At 38.1% G+C, this 19,883-nt stretch overlaps 1 protein-coding gene across 2 annotated transcripts in view; it reads right to left on the reverse strand.

Moving 5' to 3' along the window:
• TANGO6 (transport and golgi organization 6 homolog) overlaps positions 1-19,883 on the reverse strand; it is a 184,705-nt gene that overhangs the window by 147,041 nt on the left and 17,781 nt on the right. The window contains exons 4-7 of one of the 2 annotated variants that reach the window (XM_024733730.1): positions 18,795-18,936; positions 13,074-13,210; positions 10,670-10,832; positions 7,169-7,251 (exon numbers count right to left, since the gene is read on the reverse strand). In XM_024733730.1, the coding sequence (XP_024589498.1) occupies positions 7,169-7,251; positions 10,670-10,832; positions 13,074-13,210; positions 18,795-18,936 (525 nt within the window). The remainder of the gene's footprint in view (positions 1-7,168; positions 7,252-10,669; positions 10,833-13,073; positions 13,211-18,794; positions 18,937-19,883) is intronic. The other variant, XM_024733734.1, reaches the window with a different exon arrangement.

The following is a 19,883-nucleotide window of genomic DNA, read 5'->3' on the forward strand; positions in this document are numbered from 1 at the left end:
TTTTCAACTGATTATGCCCTTTGGGGGTATTTTTTCTGTCTCTTTCCTTGGTCCTCTCTGCTCTTGTCATTGTGCCTTAGTTAGTCTAACTAACTTCTAATTTGTTACTCCTCATTCTGCTATGGTCTTAAAAATCAGATAACCAGTCTGACCAGGACTGTGTATAAAGCAAAGAAGAAACTGGCTCTGAGGACTAAGGGGCTCTGCAGTTAGACTGAGAAGGCAGCCAGATGGACAGCTGTCATAACACAGGTGACACGGGGTGTTACATTGGAAATGTCAAGTGAAGCACCAAGATAAAATAGACTTAAAACTCCAAAGTAAGACACCAGACTATGATGAGATCAAGACTATAAAAACTCCTCATTCAGAAAGAGGGTAGAGAAGATCAAAGGTGTGGAGACCGAGAAGAGACTGATGAGGAGGATTTCTTTAGAGAAAGCTGTTGGTCAGAGTGAGTCCAATCCCACAACCCACCAATGATAAAAAGACAACCCAATTTAAAAATGGGCAAAAGGAGCTTCCTTGGTGGTGCAGTGGTTAAGAATCCGCCTGCCAATGCAGGGGACACGGGTTTGAGCCCTGGCCCAGGAGGATCCCACATGCTGCAGAGCAACTAAGCCCGTGCACCACAACTACTGAGCCTGTGCTCTAGAGCCTGTGAGCCACAACTACTGAGCCCATGTGCCACAACGACTGAAGCCTGGCGCCTAGAGCCCGTGCTCTGCAACAAGAGGAGCCACCGCAATGAGAAGCCCACGCACTGCAACAAAGAGTAGCCCCCGCTCGCCACAACTAGAGAAAGCCCATGCGCAACAACGAAGGTCCAATGCAGCCAAAAATAAATAAATAAAATTAATTTTTAAAATTTTTTAAAAAATAAAAATGGGCCAAGGTTCTTAAAAGAATTTTCTCCAAGGAAGACATCCAAATGGCCAATAAGCACATGACAGGCTGTTCAACATCATTAGTCATTAGGGAAACGTAAATCAAAGCCACAAGGAGATATTACTTTACTCCCACTAGGAAGGCTATTTTTTAAAAAAGGATGATAACAAACATTGACCATAATCTGGATAAACTGGAATTCTCATATATTGCTGGTGGGAATGTAGAATGGTGTGGCCACTTTAGAAAATGATCTGGCAGTACCTCAAAAGGTTAAACATAGAGTTACCATATGATCCACCAATTCCACTCCTATGTATACACCCAAGAGAAATGACAACATACATACACACAAAAACCTGTACATGAATGTCCACAGCAACACTGTTCATAACACTCCAAAATGTGGAAACAACACAAATTTCCATCAGCTGATAAATAGGTAACAAAATGTGATATAACCATACAACAGAACACCATTTGGCATTAAAAGGTATGAAGTACTGCTTCATGATAAAATACGGATGAATCTTAAAAACACTGAAGAGCCAACTACAAAAGACCACATATTATATAATTTCATTTATATAAAATGTCCAGAATAGGCAAATCTACAGAGACAGAAAGTATATTAGTGGTTGCCTAGGGCCGGGGGCAAAGTAGAGAGAATGGGAGGTTACAGCTAATAAGTATGGAGTCCTTTCAGGAGGGATAAAAATATTCTAAAATTAGACTGTGGTGATGGTTGCACAACACTGTGAAATACCAAAAACACTGAACTGAGCACTTAAATCGGTGAATTGTGAGGTATGTGAGTTCCATCTCAATAAATCTGTTAAAAAGAAAAGGGGAGAGAGAGAGAGAGAGAGAGAACACCAGAGCTGGAAATGTTCCCAAATGACTCTCTAAAATTAAAACACCCTCTTGTACCCTCTTGTTACCGAGTGAGTTGCTGGATCAATTCAACCATCCCAGATGTTTTCCTTATTTCCTGCCTTTGAACTGTACTCTATAATTTAGTATTAGCAGAAAGTTAATAAAGACAACATACTCTTTGTTGCTGAATTTTACACAATGTTTACCATTTTCCTCCAACGTACACATTTCCTGTTTTCCCTCTGCAGCTGAGCTGCCAAAACCTTGTAGAGAGAATAAACTTCTACACCCCTTCCTGCTTTCAAGACAGTCCCAGTCCTTGTGCAAAACCAAGTGTCTACAGCAAACTAATGTTTTGCTTGTCTCTCCAGGAGGTTTTTAATTCATTAAACTGTTCACCGAACAATGAGGGTTTTTCCCGCCTTATGGGGGGCAACAATAGGAGAAATGGCAAGAACTATTTCTCAATCTCTCTGATTTTTAGAGGCTAATTCACTTGCCAGAAAGAAGTTGTTTTGCTTTCCTTTCCTCCTAAAAGCAATTTATTGACATCTACCTAACACTATGAGGGGTTTGTACCAAAGTTTAGACAAAATTATTCCTACTCCTACCAGCATTTTCAAGTCTTTCTAACATTCCACACCTGCCTATTTTACAACTTTTCGTCATGATATTTCTTAGATGGAACATGACTGAAGATAACCTTTCTAAAAGTTATTTGGGCTTTATTCTCTAATTCAGAAAGTTTGCTTTCTAGATTGCTCTGTATAATTCCTTGTCTTCATATTATCTGAAAATTCCCGCCTACCAACAGGTAGAACAAGATATAAGAACTTTCTTTTCGTAAGTCTCTAAAATGAAGCATTAAAAAATAAAAACAGCATTATAGCCACTAAGTCATCAGGTCCTGTTTTATCTATGAACAATTTAATTCTACACTTGTGTGCCAGGTCAACATTGTAAAGGGTGTACTCTGGTTTTTTTAACAGCAAAATTAAATAAAAGGGTAGTAAATACCCGACTTTTAGTAAAAAGTGAGTGTTACTGAGAATGAGTTTTGAATTTTTAAGCAGCATATGTTTATATCTACAAATTTATTAGTATCATACATAAAGCTTAAACCAAACCAAAACAAAAGCTCTTTCTTATCTGAAAGAACATGATTTAAGATATACTTTACATCCTCATACACTGCTGGGGGCAATGTAAAATGGTGCAACCCCTTTGAAAATGATCTGACAGTACCTCAAATGGTTAAACATAGAGTTACCATATGATCCAGCAATTCCACTCCCAGGTATATACCCAGGAGAAATGAAAACATATGTACACGAATAACTTGTACACAAATGTCCATAGCAGCATTATTCATAATAGCCAAAATGTAGAACCCAAATGTCCATCAAATGGTGAATGGATAAACAAAATATGGTAAATACTTATAACAGAATACTATTCAGCAATAAAAATGAGTGAAGTACTGCTTCATGCTACAATCGAGATGAACCTTTAAAGCATCATGTTAAGTGAAAGAAGCTAATCACAAAAGACTACATATTGTATGACTCCATTTATATGCAATGTTCAGAATAGGCTAATCTATAGAGACAAAAAGTAGATTAGTGGCTGCCTAAGGCTGGGATGTGGGGAGCGGTGTGGGTTTCTTTTGGGGTAATGAAATGTCCTAAAGTTGACTGTGATGACAGCTGCACAAATCTGTGAATATACTGAAAGGCCACTGATTCGCACACTGTAAATGGGTAAATGTACGATACATAAAATATATCTCATGAAGTTGTCTAAAAAAGATTTACTGTACATCCAAATGTCCATCAACTGATGACAAATAAAATATGTATATATTCATAAAATGAAATATTACTTACAATAAAAAGGGACAAAATATTGACACATGCAACAACCTGGATGAACCTCAGAAACATGATGCTAAGAGGGAGAAGCCAGTCACAAAAGAACACTTATTGCATGAGTCCCTCATATAAAATATCCACATAAGGCAAATCCATAGAGATACAGAGCAGGTTAGTGGTTGCTTGGGGATTAGGTGTGGGACCAAGGAGTGACTATAAATAGGCACAATGGATCTTTTTGGGGTGATGGAAATGTTCTAAAACTGTACGGTGGTGATAGTTTCACAACTCTGTAAATTTCCTGAAAAAGCACTGAATTGTATACTTAAAACATTATTTTTTGATCTGTAAAGTCTATTTCCATAAGGCTGTTTTATTAAAAAAAGATTTATTTTAAAAATATTTTAAAGAGGCAAATAACTCAAGTATTAAAATGGGTAAAAAACAAATGAACAGGCAAGTTAAAGAAGAGAATATATGAATGAACCAAAAGACAAAAAAATGTTCAATGTCACTAGTAATAAGAGAACTAACTGCTAGCCAAAACCACAATGCACCTAACAGATAGACAAAACTCCCTGAAAACAACTCAAATGTCTACCAAGAGAAGAATAAACAAATAAATGGTGATACAGTCATAAAACAGAATAATATCTGGCAGTAGAAATGAATGGATTAAAGTTAGATATATTACAATGCCATTTAAATAAAATTTAAAATCATGCACAACAATACTAAAAACAGATTAAGGAATAATAAATACAAATTTAGGATCGTGGTTCCCATTGGGTGAGGAGCAAGGGAAATGTGATCAGGGACGGGTTCACAGAGGATTTCAACTGAATTGGTAATGTGTAATTTTTTAAGCTGAGTGGTGGGTACATGAGTGTTTTATTCTTCATTTTTTATTTGGTTTGTTTGAACCATTTCATAACAAACTAAAATTTAAAAATTTCCTCTAGGGCTTCCCTGGTGGCGCAGTGGTTGAGAGTCCGCCTGCCGATGCAGGGGACACGGGTTCGTGCCCCGGTCCGGGAAGATCCCACATGCTGCGGAGCGGCTGGGCCCGTGAGCCATGGCCGCTGAGCCTGTGCGTCCGGAGCCTGTGCTCCGCAACGGGAGAGGCCACAGCAGTGAGAGGCCCGTGTACCGCAAAAAAAAAAAAAAATTTACTCTAAAATGTTTAATTTACTGCCATAGAAAAGAAATAAGAAATGTGGAATAAAAATTTTTTAAGTATTGAAATATAATTCACATGCCATAAAATTCACTCTCTAAAATGTACAATTCAGTGGTTCTTAGTATATTCACAAAATTGCACAACCATCACCACTATCTAATTCCAGAACATCTTCCTTACCTCAGAAAGAAACCTCATTCTCACTATCAGCCACTCCCAACTCCCCAGCCTCAGCCACTAGCAATCACTAATCTACTTTCTGTGTCCATGAATTTGCCTATTCTGAACATTTCATTTAAATGGAATCATACAATGGGTGGTCTTTTGTGTCTAGCTTCTTTAAACATTAAAAAATCATAATTTTAAACTGTTTATCCACTTGCCTCTGTGCATTAAACAGAAGCAGCATCACCGACTTTCCTCAGTGTTAGTGGGCAGAATGGCAGTGGTCCCCTCCTGTGGCCCTTGGCAGACCAGTTCCATGTGGCTCATCAGGGTCCCAAGGGATGGGGAGGGTCCCAAGGGATGGAGAGTTTCCCCAACTCAGAGGGGCTGACTGTGGGGTCTCTTCCAATCACCCCTTCAGTGTGTGGTGACAAGTCTCGGGTGCCTGTCTACGTGGACTTATAGATGGTAGTATCCGGTTATAATCAAAGGGCCCTCACAGAATGAACAAGGGGCTTAAGCTTCCTGCCAAGAACCAGCCAGCTGAAGAGGCCAAAGATGCAAACATAGGGGAGGGTGTGGCAACGAGGGGATGGCAACACTGACAGTGCTTGCTCCCCTACAAGTGCTTCAAGTTACTGGTAAAACCAATGACCAACTAGGATCGGCAAAAATTAGACACTACCAAGAACACTAATGAAATATAAATTTAAGAACATTACAGAAACCATGAACTGTGGCCCCAGGGCCCACTGTACACCTAGGTACACAGAGTGATTAGCAACAGATTCTTTTCATCTGTATTTAACATGTACTTAGCATTCCCTTTTGTACACTGTACTGCGGTTTACGTTAAGATATACCTAAATAGGAAAAAAAAAAGTGTTCATCCATGTTGAAATGTGTATCCATACTTTATTCCTTTTTACAGATGAAAAATATTCCATTATATGAATATATCACATTTGTTAATTCATTCATCAGTTGACAGACATCTCAGCTGTTTCCACATTTTGGCTATTATGAATAATGATGCTATGAACATTTGTGTACAGGTTTTGTATGAATATGTTTTCACTTCCCTATAACTAAGAGTGGAATTGTTGAGTCATATGATAACTCTATGTTTAACTTTTTAAGGAACTGCCAAACAATATATTCCCAAAGTGGCTGTACCTTTCTACATGAAATATAATTCTGAAAGCTGTTTACTCTTGTAAATGTTTTTAATAGTAAAATATTATTATAAATGTATTGAGGGACTTCCCTGGTGGCGCAGTGGTTAAGAATCCACCTGCCAATGCAGGGGACACGAGTTCGAGCCCTGGTCCGGGAAGATCCCACATGCCACAGAGCAACTAAGCCCATGTGCCACAACTACTGAGACTGCGCTCTAGAGCCCGCGAGCCACAAACACTGAGCCCGCATGCCACGACTACTGAACCCCATGCACCTAGAGCCCGTGCTCCTCAACAAGAGAAGCCACCGCAATGAGAAGCCCACACACTGCAACGAAGAGTAGCCCCCGCTCACCGCAACTAGAGAAAGCCCGCGCGCAGCAACAAAGACCCAATGCAGCCAAAAATAAATAAATAAATTTTTAAAAAATGTATTGAAATAAACTTTAAAGAAGAATATTTACCCCAGTGCCATCTGGGCTTAACACAATGGATTTCATTTTTGTCTAAAAATATGTATTTCATATATATTTATAAGATTGCAATCATAGAGAACATATAATTTATATAAATATTTTTTCATTTTCAGTATATATTTAGGAAGTCATTTCTATGACTCATTTATTCCAACTTCTTTATGATGATGATTCTATCAAAAAATTATAAAGTAGATTCAATATTATCATACAGTAAATTTTAGGAAGCCTACAGTATTGCAAATTCCTTTGTCAATTCCTTCAAAGACACACTTTCATCAGTGGCATGTGTCACTTAGAGAATCTGAACTGTTTAAGATTCAGAGTAAATGATGAAATTGACAGAGTTTCAAAATGTATCATTTTTTTCACTAACAACTTATAGTTTCCAGTTTTCAAGGTAAAAAGATTTTGATGGTTTGGAATTTAAGATTAGTCATTCCAATTCTTGAAGTACCAGTTTAAAAGGCAAAATTATTTTAAAAGACTAAGTACAAATATTAACTGAAAACACTAGTGACTCAAATTACCAACCTTATATACATCCTCAATACATCTACTAAGTTCTTCTTCCGTCACCAAAATGGTCCCTGGCACCATGTCACTCTCTGAAACCTCTAAGGAACAAAAAACAAAATTACCCACACTCAGCACCTCATTGAATAGAAGAAGCTGGGCCTAAGGAAAAAAGTTTTACTAGAAAGTTCAGGAAGTAACAGCTAAAATTAGAAAATCAACATAGTTACAGTACAGCACCATTCAAATACAATATTTCACAGAATGTTTCATTGATTATAAACATGCATTGTTATTTTATGTATCACTAAGAAAGAAAAAAACACTGCCAAGTAACCTATGAAACATTATCACTTGGGATTTTAATTTTAAATTAATGAATGAAAAGTTGGACATTAAATTAAGTGAAAATGGCAGACTCAATGGTTGTGTCTGGGTGACTGGTACACAGGTGTTCATTATACTATTCTCTGTACATGTGTTTGAAAATTTCCCTTTAAAAAGTTTTAAGGGACTTCCCCGGTGGTCCAGTGGTTAACACTCCGAGCTTCCACTGCAGGGGGTACAGGTTCAATCCCTTGTCAGGGAACCAAGATCCCACATTCTGCTTGGTGTGGCCAAAAAAAAAAAAGTTTTAAAACAGAGCTTTTAAAAAAAAGTATTAAGAGAACTCTCCTAGATTTATTTTATACAGTATTGTTATATGTCATTTTTTTTTTCCTTTGGCCACTCCATGCAGCATGCAGGATGTTAGTTCCCCGACCAGGGGTCGACCCCGTGACCCATGTAGTGGAAGTATGAAGCCCTAACCACTGGACTGCCAGGGAATTCCCTATCATTCTTGATACAAGCTAAATAATTGGAATAAACAGGATAAGGAATTAAAACTGCACATTAAGTGTCCAACTCTTCTGAAACATTTCAACACCATTACCGGTATCTGTGCTTTGCCATAATATATCGTTCTCTGTGCCACAGAGTACAGTGATGTGATATCCTTAAGAGTCCTCCACTTTACTATTGTATTCAAGATTTTCTTCTAAGTCACTGACATCCATTCTACAAATTTTAACACTCATTTGCAGGCACAACAATGCCACAATTGCTACCTGGCCAACAACGATTGTGAGATGGGCAATTAGAGTTGCTAAAATGTGAAAAAGATTTCGAAAATAAAATTTTTTTTAATGTGAAAAAAAGTGCATCTTGGAATTGATAAAATATGATAATTCATCATAATTGCCACACAGTCCTAAAAATGTGATGCAATATGAAAAACAAAATAAGAAAGCTTACACTTTAGAGATTGTTTTTCCAGGGGCAATGATGGGGTATATATATAAGATCAGTCATATTCTTACCCAATCCTTTTTGTTATCAATAGATTGTATATGCAAAACATGTAGCTGGTGTTACAGATATAACCTATCACATGAAAATGCAGGGTAAATAGGTGTCCAATAAATATTCTTTGAATGAATGAACAAGGCCCAGGACAAAAATAATTGACCCACAACTGGACTGAATCTAGGCGTCCCAAGCACAGTGCTCTAGACCAGGGGTCAAACTTGAACACACACTTGAATTACCAAAAGGGCCTGTTAAAACAGTGTTGGGTCCCACATCAGAGTTTCTAATTCAGTAGGTCTGTGGTGGAGCCCAAGAAGTTGTATTTGTAATAAATTCCCAGGTGATGCTGATGCTGCTAGTCCTGGGACCACACTTTGAGAACACACTCCAGACTAAAGGAAACACCTAGTCAGTCACAGACAAGAAGATAAATAGATTAGTATTGAGGTATAGTCTTAACACATGAAATTAGATATAAATGCTAGGCCTTAATGACAAGGGCCAACAGAAATAATACTTCATTTTTTGAAGAAATACTAATTCTAGACTAGATTTTTATTAAATGTATAAAGGAATTTTAATTATTTATTCAAATACATTTATCATGTCTGAATTATCACAAATTTCACTCCACCAAAGCTCAATCTGGTGCTTACTATGCACAAGAATTAGATTTTCTCCATTCTCACCCACCTAAACCCCTCTAAACACACTCAGAAAAATTTACACTGTAAATGACTTTTATACAAAGTCTACACAGAACTAAATTGGGCTTAACCACAACATCAATTTTTCTCTTTATTTTTAACCTCAGAAAAGACTATATGGAAAGGTTTTTTTTACTCACTAAGAATGTTGAAATGATACTCTGTATCCCAGCACTAATCTCAATAAAGCATGAACACACACTGCGGGAAGTGCTGAAAATGTCAATCTTTTAACACATTAAAACTGGCCAAATCTGGGAAAATTTAAGCTTCAAAATGAATGATAGGAATGTTCAGTCACCCACTGAATAAAAAAAGAATCTATGGGGCTTCCCTGGTGGCGCAGTGGTTGAGAGTCCGCCTGCCGATGCAGGGGACAGGGGTTCGTGCCCCGGTCCGGGAAGATCCCACATGCCATGGTGCAGCTGGGCCCGTAAGCCATGGCCGCTGAGCCTGCGCGTCCGGAGCCTGTGCTCCGCAACGGGAGAGGCCACAACAGTGAGAGGCCCGCGTACCGCAAAAAAAAAAAAAAAAAAAAGAATCTATGAATGTGTATTGATACTTAAATAATTATTTTTTTAAAAGAGATGAGGCAAGGAGAAAAGAAAAGCTCTTCCTTACAGAAGAATACCAAACTAACAAATTAGAAACAATAAAAAAAATAGAAAGTCACCATTTTATGAGCAAAAATCATCAGTGGATACTAAACCACAGTATGAAGGACTGTTGGCAAACAGGATATTCACACTGTCTCATACATCTATCATCCCACAGATTATTGTTAATTGCAAAGGGAGGAAGATATTTTTACAGTGGAGAAATCTGGTTGCTACCACTTTAATCAAATAGTCAAATTAAACATCACTAATAATGGAATAAACTGATAACATGTGCCCCTAATCTGATGGACTAAAAAAAAAAAACCATCATATGTAGTACTCCTGCCAAAATGTTAACCTGGATCTAATCAAGAGGAAACAATGAGACAAATACAAATTGAAGAACATTCTATAACCTGGGCTTCAAAAGTGTCAGAGTGAAAGACTATTAGGGATCTATTCTACATTACAGAAAACTAAAAAGACATAACAAGTAAATGCAATGTAATTTTTAAAAAACAGCTATAAAGGAAATTCTTGAGACAAATAAGAGATTTGAATAAAGTCTGTATATTCGATGTCTGCAACTAACTCTCAAATGCTTCAGAAAAAAAATACGTATGTGTGTAGGAAGAGAGAAAGAGAAAGTGAACATGTCAAAATGTTAACTATGTGAAGTATATAGGGGTAGGACACTGCATTCTTCTTAGAACTTTTATGAAGTGGATTTTTCAAAACAAAAAATTGGGGGAAAAAAAGTAAAATTAAAGACAATGAACTACCATAGACTTAAGTTATTTAAATCCAAAACACGGAAGAAGGTCCTTTAGAGGGACAGCGAACCACCAGACCTCCTTCTTTACCTGCTGTATTTAAACATCGATGAAGAGGAGCTAACACTGGCTGAAGTAAGTACTTTGCTGCCAGTTGTGGCCATTCTCTTGACATAGTTATAAAGGTAGTGGTGGCAACTCTCTGAAATTGTAGTCCTGTCAATTTATCTTGAAAGTGAAATAAATCCAAAATCTAAAAGAAAAATTACATGAAGTAAATACCAGGCTCTTTGCAAGAAGCATTACATTAACTAAGAAGACAACACATTAATTTCTTTACAGCAAAAAATAAATTTACTGCAGTAACACTGATCCAATAGAAGTTTTTTTTTTTAATTTAACAACCCTGTGTCAAAGGGTATGAGAACTGAAGGAGCTACGTTTTTATTAAAAAATTTTATCAGATGTATAAAATATGTGCTCATTGTAGGAAATTTGGAGAATAAATTTTTAAGAAGAAAATTAAATCTCCCCAAATTACTATAAACATTTTGGGTGTATTTTTTTCCAGTATGTTTCCTGTATAATTCTTTTTTCTTTTCAATTAAGGCCATACTTAATATTCAGTTTTGTGTATTGCTGAAACCTTCTCATATTGTTATAAATTCCTCAAAAATATTTCCAGATATTCAGTTTTTCCCCAAAATTTTGCTATGATAAATAGCAATTATGGGGTCAAGGTGTATAAATATATTCAGAATCTGAAAAGCCTGTCAGGTCTGAACAAAAGTCTAGTTTATTCTCAAAAATAAACACTGATCTCTCGTGCTTGAGTTTAAGCACCCAACTGAAAAGCACATTCTGTTCCTGGCATAAAACTGACTCTTGTACTTTTTGTAGACAGGAGAATCTTCTCTTCAAAAACTGTATGTGACCTCTGACACTGCCAAAGAGAGACTAAGTAAGATTAAAACCTATGACTTGATTTTATCATTTCCTTAAGTGCCCAAACTATAGCTACTAGTTTTGGAAAATATTTACTCATCATTGCAAATGATAACTTTATCCTGTAAGATAATTTATACTTAATATTTTCCAATATAAGATTCTGCATTGTGATATTTGTTCCCATGCATGCCTACCCATGAGAATCCTGCAGACCAGCATAACAACTGAATGACTTTCTTCACACTGTACTCCAAAAGGCATATCTTACATCTAAATGCACGGGGAGTGCTTACTAAGAACACTCCTTCCACACTTTCACCTAATCAGATTAACAAAGAAAAGTTTTGTAACACATTGCATAGGCAAAAGTGTGGGAAAACAGACACATAAGTAATATCAATCAAAAATTTAAATACACGTACCCTTTAAGCCAGTAATGTCAATTCTAAGAATTTTCCCTGTGATAATACTTGCACATAGGCAAGATTTATAGATATTAACTGGAACATGGTTTGTAACAGCAAAAGAATGGAAACAACTTAAATGTCCATTAATAGGAAGCTAGGTAGGGCTTCCCTGGTGGTGCAGTGGTTAAGAATCCGCCTGCCAATGCAGCGGACACGGGTTCGAGCCCTGGTGTGGGAAGATCCCACATGCCGCGGAGCAACTAAGCCCCTGTGCCACAACTACTGAGCCTACGCTCTAGAGCCCGCGAGCCACAATTACTGAGCCCACGTGCCACAACTACTGAGGCCTGTGCACCTAGAGCCCATGCTCCACAACAAGAGAAGCCACCAAAATAACAAGCCTGCACACTGCAACGAAGAGTAGCCCCTGCTTGCTGCAACTAGAGAAAGCCCGTGCACAGCAACAAAGACTCAATGCATCCAAAAATAAATAAATTTATTTATTTATTTTAAAAAAATAGGAAGCTAGTTAAATAAATTATGGTACATAATATGATGAAATACCTATGTACCCAAGAAAAAGAATGATGAAATGATCTCTAAGGTACACTGTTAAGTGAGAAAAGCAAAATTGAAAAACAGTGTGTGGCGCATGTTATCATTTGGATAAAAATTAGAATATATACACACATATACACACATATAGTTGTATACACGATACACAGACTACCTCTGCAAAATAAATAAGAAATTGGTACAGAGATGGGAGGGAGACTTACTTTTCCATTTACTCTTTTGTGCTTTTAAATTGTGTACCATGTTAATTTACCCTGTTTATTAAATACCTATTTTTTTTAAACTAATAAAAAACACAGAAAAGATAATGAATATGATGAAACTGTAGTTTCATATTCCAGCTCTGAGAGCAAGCTAGTCAGTTATTAATGGTGAGGAGTTCTTAAACCTAACAGGTCAGTCTCTCCCACAGGTTTTTAATCAGTTATTAAGAAGGCCCCTCACTGAATAAAAAACTTAAACATTATATTGTTTTTAACTCAATATCAGACGAACATTAAAAGTCCTCTTTTTATAAATAAGCAGATAATCCTCAAACAGTCAAAAGAAACAAAATGATTTACCTGTGGGCAGATATCTCTATAATAATCCTCTAGTGAAAGAGACTGCTGGGGACAAGAGGCCAAAATCTTTGCAATCAGGTCACACTTCTTCCAATCGGCAGCTGTGGCCTCAGCATCACTCCCACCAGCTGCCCCAGCTGTCAGCAATGGACAGAGATGTCAAAAACTCATCGCAGTTCACCACAGAAGGTCCTTAAAATTTACAGTAAAAACTATTTTTTCCCTACTGAAAGCTGTTAATTTCCTCTGTAAGATAAGTTATCCCTCCGTACTTTCCTTTTGATGTTGGTTTCTGCGAGGTTCAGAAAAAAGCAGCACTTAACCATTGTAATGATATTATGCATACGACTTGAACACTAGCTTCTTCTTAGTATTTATTACCTTTTAAATGATTAATATTATTATTCTGTCTCTTTATATATATCATGTATTTCAAACTGTCTTTTTTTCTTTCTTTTGGCTGTGTTGGGTCTTTGTTGCTGCACATGGGCTTTCTCTAGTTGCGGCAAGCGGGGGCTACTCTTCGTTGTGGTGCGCGGGCTTCTCACTGTGGTGGCTTCTCCTGTTGCAGAGTACGGGCTCTAGGCATGCAGGCTTCAGTAGTTGTGGCACATGGGCTCAGTAGTTGTGGCTCGCTTGCGGGCTCTAGAGCGCAGGCTCAGTAGCTGTCATGCACAGGCTTAGCTGCTCTACGGTGTGTGGGATCTTCCTGGATCAGGACTCGAACCCATGACCCCTGCACTGGCAGGTGGATTCTTAACCACTGCGCTACCAAGGAAGCCCTCAAACTGTCTTAAACCAAAACTGTGGAGTAACAGGTTCCAGATTTACCTTACCATCTTAGATGATTAGAAAATGGGACAAAATACGTAAACAATGGTTTTCAGACACTGGACAACAAGCAGCCCAAGACACTGAACCCTAAGAGAATGGAAGCAAACAAAGTGAGTCCCATGAATACCCTAGCCTATTACCTAGAGAGAGTTTTGAGGCTACACCACAGCTAAGGAGAGCCCAAACGAAGCCTGCCACCTTGTTGAATTAAAGAAACACAGTTCAGAGTTCAGGGAGACCAAAACAGTTAGAATTTTCAGGGCAAAACACCAGAGAAGTGAAAGCTACACAAAGAGGGAGCTCCAGAGATCTGCAGGGGAATCCTCTCTCAAGTCTTTCATGGAGTATGATCTGTGTATGTGTGTGAGAAAAAAAAACCCAAGGCAAGAACCACAGAAAGGAGTAGGAGGAACAATCCCCACAGTTCACACAGGGCTTGAAGTAGTTAATGTTCCCACTAGTGAGCATGGAAAAGCCTCCTAATACACAGAATATCAGAAAGGTATTACCTTAGTAGTGGTGCCAAATTACCTTGGGTTAAAGGCTGCTCTAGACGCACAGCTACGAGGCTTAAAAGACAGGATTGAAGGGCTCAAACTGATTCCAAGAAAATTAACTGCATCCCAGAACAAAACCCAACAAAGGAATACAACAAAATCTAGCACCCAACAAGGTAAAATTAAAACATCCAATATACATTTAAAAATTACCAGGAGGGCTTCCCTGGTGGCGCAGTGGTTGAGAGTCCGTCTGCCAAAGCAGGGGACATGGGTTCATGCCATCCTCAGCTCTAGAGCCCACGAGCCACAACTACTTAGCCCACATGCCACAACTACTGAAGCTCACGTGCCTAGAGCCCATGCCCCACAACAAAAGAAGCCACCGCAATGAGAAGCCCATGCACCTCAATGAGTAGCCCCCGCTCGCTGCAACTAGAGAAAGCCCGTGCACAGCAACGAAGACCCAATGCAGCCAAAAATAAAATAAATAAATTTTTTAAAAAATTACCAGGCATATCCATTCAGTGAAATATTTTCAGTCATAAAAAGGAACAAAGGACTGATTCATGGTATAACAGTATGCTAGGTGACTCAAACCAGACACCAAAGACCACATATTGCATGATTCCATTTGGATGAAATATCTAGAATAGGCAAATCCATCAAGATGGAAAGTAGATTAGTGCTTACAAAGGGTTGGAGGAGGGGAGAATGGGGAGTGATTGCTAATGGGTAAGAGGTTTTTTGGGGGGAATGATGGAAATGTTTTGGAATTAGATATTGGTGATGGTTATACAACTCTGTGAATATACTAAAAACCATTAAACTGTACTCTTTAAAAGAGTAAATTTTATGGTATGTGAATAACTTCTCAATTTAAAAAACCTACTAGGTATGCAAAGAAGCAAAAAGGAACATAACAAGAAGGAAAAATCAGTAAAAACAGACACATAAAAACAGAGGTGACAATTAGGAGACAAGGACATTAAACAGCTATTATAAACTTATTCTCTATTTTCAAAAAGGTAAAGAAAAGAATGATCATGAGGAAAGAAATGGAAGATATTAAAAAGACCCAAACTGAACCTCTAGTAATGAAAAATATAATAAATGAGGGAAATTCCCTGGCGGTCCAGTGGTTAGGACTCTGCGCTCTCAGTGCCAAGGACCGAGGTTCAATCCATGTTCAGGAAACTAAGATCCCACAAGCTGTGCAGCGCAGCCAAAAGAAAAAAAAAAAATCTGAAATGAAAAATATGGCAGATGGAATTAACAGCAGATTAGATACTGCAGAATAAAAGATTAATAAACTTGAACATGTAGCAATAGAAATCCAAAATGAAACACAGAGAGAAAAAGACTGAAAGAAATCAACAGAGAAACAGTATCTTTTAGGACAATATTAAGTATAATATTAGGTATAATTCAAATTCCAGAAAGAGAAAAGGGAAGACAGAAAAAAAAATTTGAAGATAATGTCTGAGAAATTTCCAAATATGATGAAAACTATAAACCCTCAGCTCCAAGAAGCTTAAGAAAACTTAAGCAGAAAAAACATGAAGAAAACCACCCACACCAAGGCATATCATAATCAAATTTCTAAAAACCAGTGATAAACAGAAAAATCTTAAAAGCAGCTAGAAAAAAACGGTGTATCAGATACAGAGGAACAAAGACAAAAATGACAGTAGACTTTGCATCAGAAATCATGCAAGCCAGAAGACAATGGAGTAACATTTTTAAAGCACTAAAAGAAAAAGTGATCAACCTAGAATTCTGTATCCAGCAAAAATATTTTCAAAAAAGATGGTGAAATAGGCTTTTTCAAACAAACAAGAGCTAAGGGGATTCATTGCCAGTAGATCTGCACTATAAAAAAGGTTAGCGTTCTTCAGGCAGAAGGAAATTTGAATTAAAATTTGGATCTACACAAAGAAACGAAGAACACCAGAAATGGCAAATATGCGAGTAAATATAAACTGCCTCAAATCATTGAGAATAAACCATATATATATTCACATATGAATAAGTAGCAAAATTAGGGTTCTAAGTTTCTTATAGAAGCTCCCCAATTTGCATGCCCTTGGGTGAAGTCTAAGCTTTCTCTGGAAAAAGAAGATGCAAGGACCTATCTGCATGTGACAACTTCTCACAGGTAACTGTTAATTTTCCATTTCATTGGTCCTAGAAGCCACTGCAGGCAGAAATGGGGAGGCAACATTACAGCCACTGCAGACCAAATCTATCAATGTCTGCCAACCACACTGACCTCACTTTTGTCTGACAGGACCAAGGTACATTGACCACCCCAGAAATGGAAAGTCAAGATCGATTCTCTCTCTCCTCCTCCCTCCCCCCATAACCAGCCCTTCATTAAGTTCTGGCAACTCTTCCCCTTAAATACGTCTTATATTCATTCATTTCTCTGCATTTCCACTGCCACCGCATTGATCCAAGCTCCAAGCCACTGTGATCTCTCAGATGACTGCTTCTTCTTAACTGTTTTCCCCACTTCTGCTCTTACTCAACCCATTCTTCACAATACATCCAGAAATATATTTCTAAAATGTAGATTTGATCCTGTCTCTCTCCTTAAAAACCTCCAGTGGTATCTCATTGCCCTCAGAATAAAGTTCAAAACCCTGAACTAGGCCTAAATGCCTCCATGATGCCCACCCCTCCACCCTCATTTCACACCCCTCCCTCATCACATACCACTTTCCCTGCACTCTCTACCCTCCCTGCTCTACCCATACTGAAATTTCCTCAAAAACACTGTTCTTTCCTATGTCAGTTCCTTCATACATGGATCCTCTCTAACTATAGTCTTCCCTCACTCTTCAATGAACATATTCCTACTCAGCATTCAGGACTCAGTTTAAATGTTATTTCCATCAAAAGGCAATTAAGTTTGTGGTAATTTGTTACAGCAGCAATAGGAAATTAACGTGCAGGGGATACAGGAGACAAGGGACCAAATACAAAAGAAAGCTAAGGTGATCACCAGGAAAAAGGTGAAGGGAGAGCCTAGGATGACAGCTCTGTGGAGGTAATTAGTCCAAATAACAGAAGACTCAGAGACAGAGATGTCTTCAAGAAGATAAAATGGATAGAATAGCTAATGTATTTGAATGTATTAAAAGGAGATTTAAACAACTGGGACACAGTCTGAAAACAGATTAGTGATAAGTACATACAAAACTAAGCAGACAAAACAGATAGCTATTAACTCCAAGTACAAAAGTGTGTAAAAAAGTATACTACAGTAGCTCAGCTGTATATAGTAATCACACAGAAGAGTATAAACACTGAATATTGATCTAACCAAAACTAAGATATGACTATAGGGCATCCCTGGTGGCGCAGTGGTTGCGAGTCCACCTGCCGATGCAGGGGACACGGGTTCGTGCCCTGGTCTGGGAGGATCCCACATGCCGTGGAGCTGCTGGGCCCGTGAGCCATGGCCGCTGAGCCTGCGCGTCCAGAGCCTGTGCTCCGCGACAGGAGAGGCCACAACAGTGAGAGGCCCGCGTACCAAAAAAAAATATATATATATATATGACTATATTAAGGGGATGGGAAGTATGTTTGGGTGAATGATGGTAGGGTTGTGAAAGATAACAAAATCCTTTTTCACTGATGGTGAGTTGATAGATGATGCCTAAAACTGAAAAATTAAGAAAGTGCTGTAACCGCATTATAGTTAGAAAAATGAGGTAAATACCAGAAGAAACCTGCTAAAAATGATCAAAGTGGTTGCTTCCGAGGATGGGAAATGGAGTGAAATGCTGCCAAGGACTGCTATGTTTCTCTAAAAGCCTTATAGACCCATCGACTCTTTAAACTATGTGCGTGTATGATTTTGTTTAAAAATCAAAAAATATAAATTAAAAACTACTACCATACTTAACATGATAATGAACCTTCTTTCTATTAATGAGGACTAAGGGAATATAATTGTGGAAGTGAATCTAAAATTTCATCCCAAAGTTTGCATCTCTTGGGTATCTCCAGCTTCAGGAGAACTGTTTCGTATTTTAAGTCCTGAGGTGAAGTACTCTTAGCACCCTGACTCTTTTCCACAGAGAATTTCACGTTTTCTATAGGGTTTTACTTAAACTTTTTGTGCAATGTTTTCCTCTGATTGTGTAAGTTATTTGAAACAGTTGACAATATTAGTCAACAACATGAGCAGTGTATCACAATTATTTATGGAAGAATGGCAAGAAAATGAGTTTCTTTGGAAAAGGAGCTCATTAAGGTTTAACCTCCTCACTCTCCACAAAGTCTAGTCTCCATCAGGTTTTACAGTCAAATGCTAAAGACCAATATTTCACTGTGACTCAAAGGAAAGTGGATACCAAAGTAACAAACATCTATTTCTTACCACCTGCTCCTTCCAAAATGCCCCGGACTACTGCCTGAACACCACTGGGTCTCATCAACCTTTCAGAGAGGAGCTGCCCACATAGACGCCGGAGCCAAGCTGGGGCCCGACACATAACTTGTGTCTTCCCATCCGTGTAGGACTGAAAAAGGAAGGGAAAGGTACGAACTGAATGTCAGTGTAACAGATATGTAGAAATTAAAAATATACAAATATACTGAGTCATACTGATGATTAACCGTATGCTATACAGACTTCAAAAGAGCAAAATTTTTCCCTTTAAAAAAAAAAGAGACTCCTTTACAAAACCTACTTCAGCATCACTTTTAAGAAAGTAGAAATATAGTGAAAGTTCTTCAAGTGAAGTATCAAGTGAAATTTCAAACCCAGAAATAGACAAACATGTCTGTGAATAAAATACAGATTTGGGGGACACAAGGTTAATCTAACCAATCTGATTGCAGTCCTTCCAATCAAATCTAGCTTCCGAAGAAGACTCCTATGAACATGACTCACCACTAAGAGGACAGTTCACAACACTGAGAGGACACTAGTCCTTGGCTCCATGGTCTCAGCTGCTCTGATTCTTTTTGACATGGCAGTTTCAAGAAGAGTTCGATTTCTTCAAGAACTCCTTTTTGAGAGCTCTGTGGAGCCGCCATGAACAAAACAGACTTCGTGTCCCTTATTTTGGGCTAGAACGCAAACTACGGTGTGGTCATTCATTGTGTCTAACTATGTGAGCATAAAACTTGGTAAAAGAAAAACATTCAATCCCAACTAGCCTGTTCTCTTTTATTTAAAGAAGATCAATAATTACCATATATTGAAGGGGTTATGATGTGCCATGCACTGCGGTGAGTACCTCCCCCACAGTCTCAAAAGGAACTTATAAGGAAGGGTCTGTTGTCATCCCCATCCCCATTCTATGGGTAAGGAAACTGAGGGATGGAAAGGCTTTTACTAATTCAAACAACTGTACCCTGGGGTTGAATTCCAGTGTGCCTAACTCCAGAGCCTCTTTCTCATCATGCTCTTATAATGTATTTGGTTTAATCTGGCAAACTATGGACTCATTCAGAGAAGCAG

The sequence above is a fragment of the Neophocaena asiaeorientalis genome, unplaced genomic scaffold (assembly GCF_003031525.2).
Source record: "Neophocaena asiaeorientalis asiaeorientalis breed wild unplaced genomic scaffold, Neophocaena_asiaeorientalis_V1.1 scaffold90, whole genome shotgun sequence".
Taxonomy (NCBI): Eukaryota; Metazoa; Chordata; class Mammalia; order Artiodactyla; family Phocoenidae; genus Neophocaena; species Neophocaena asiaeorientalis.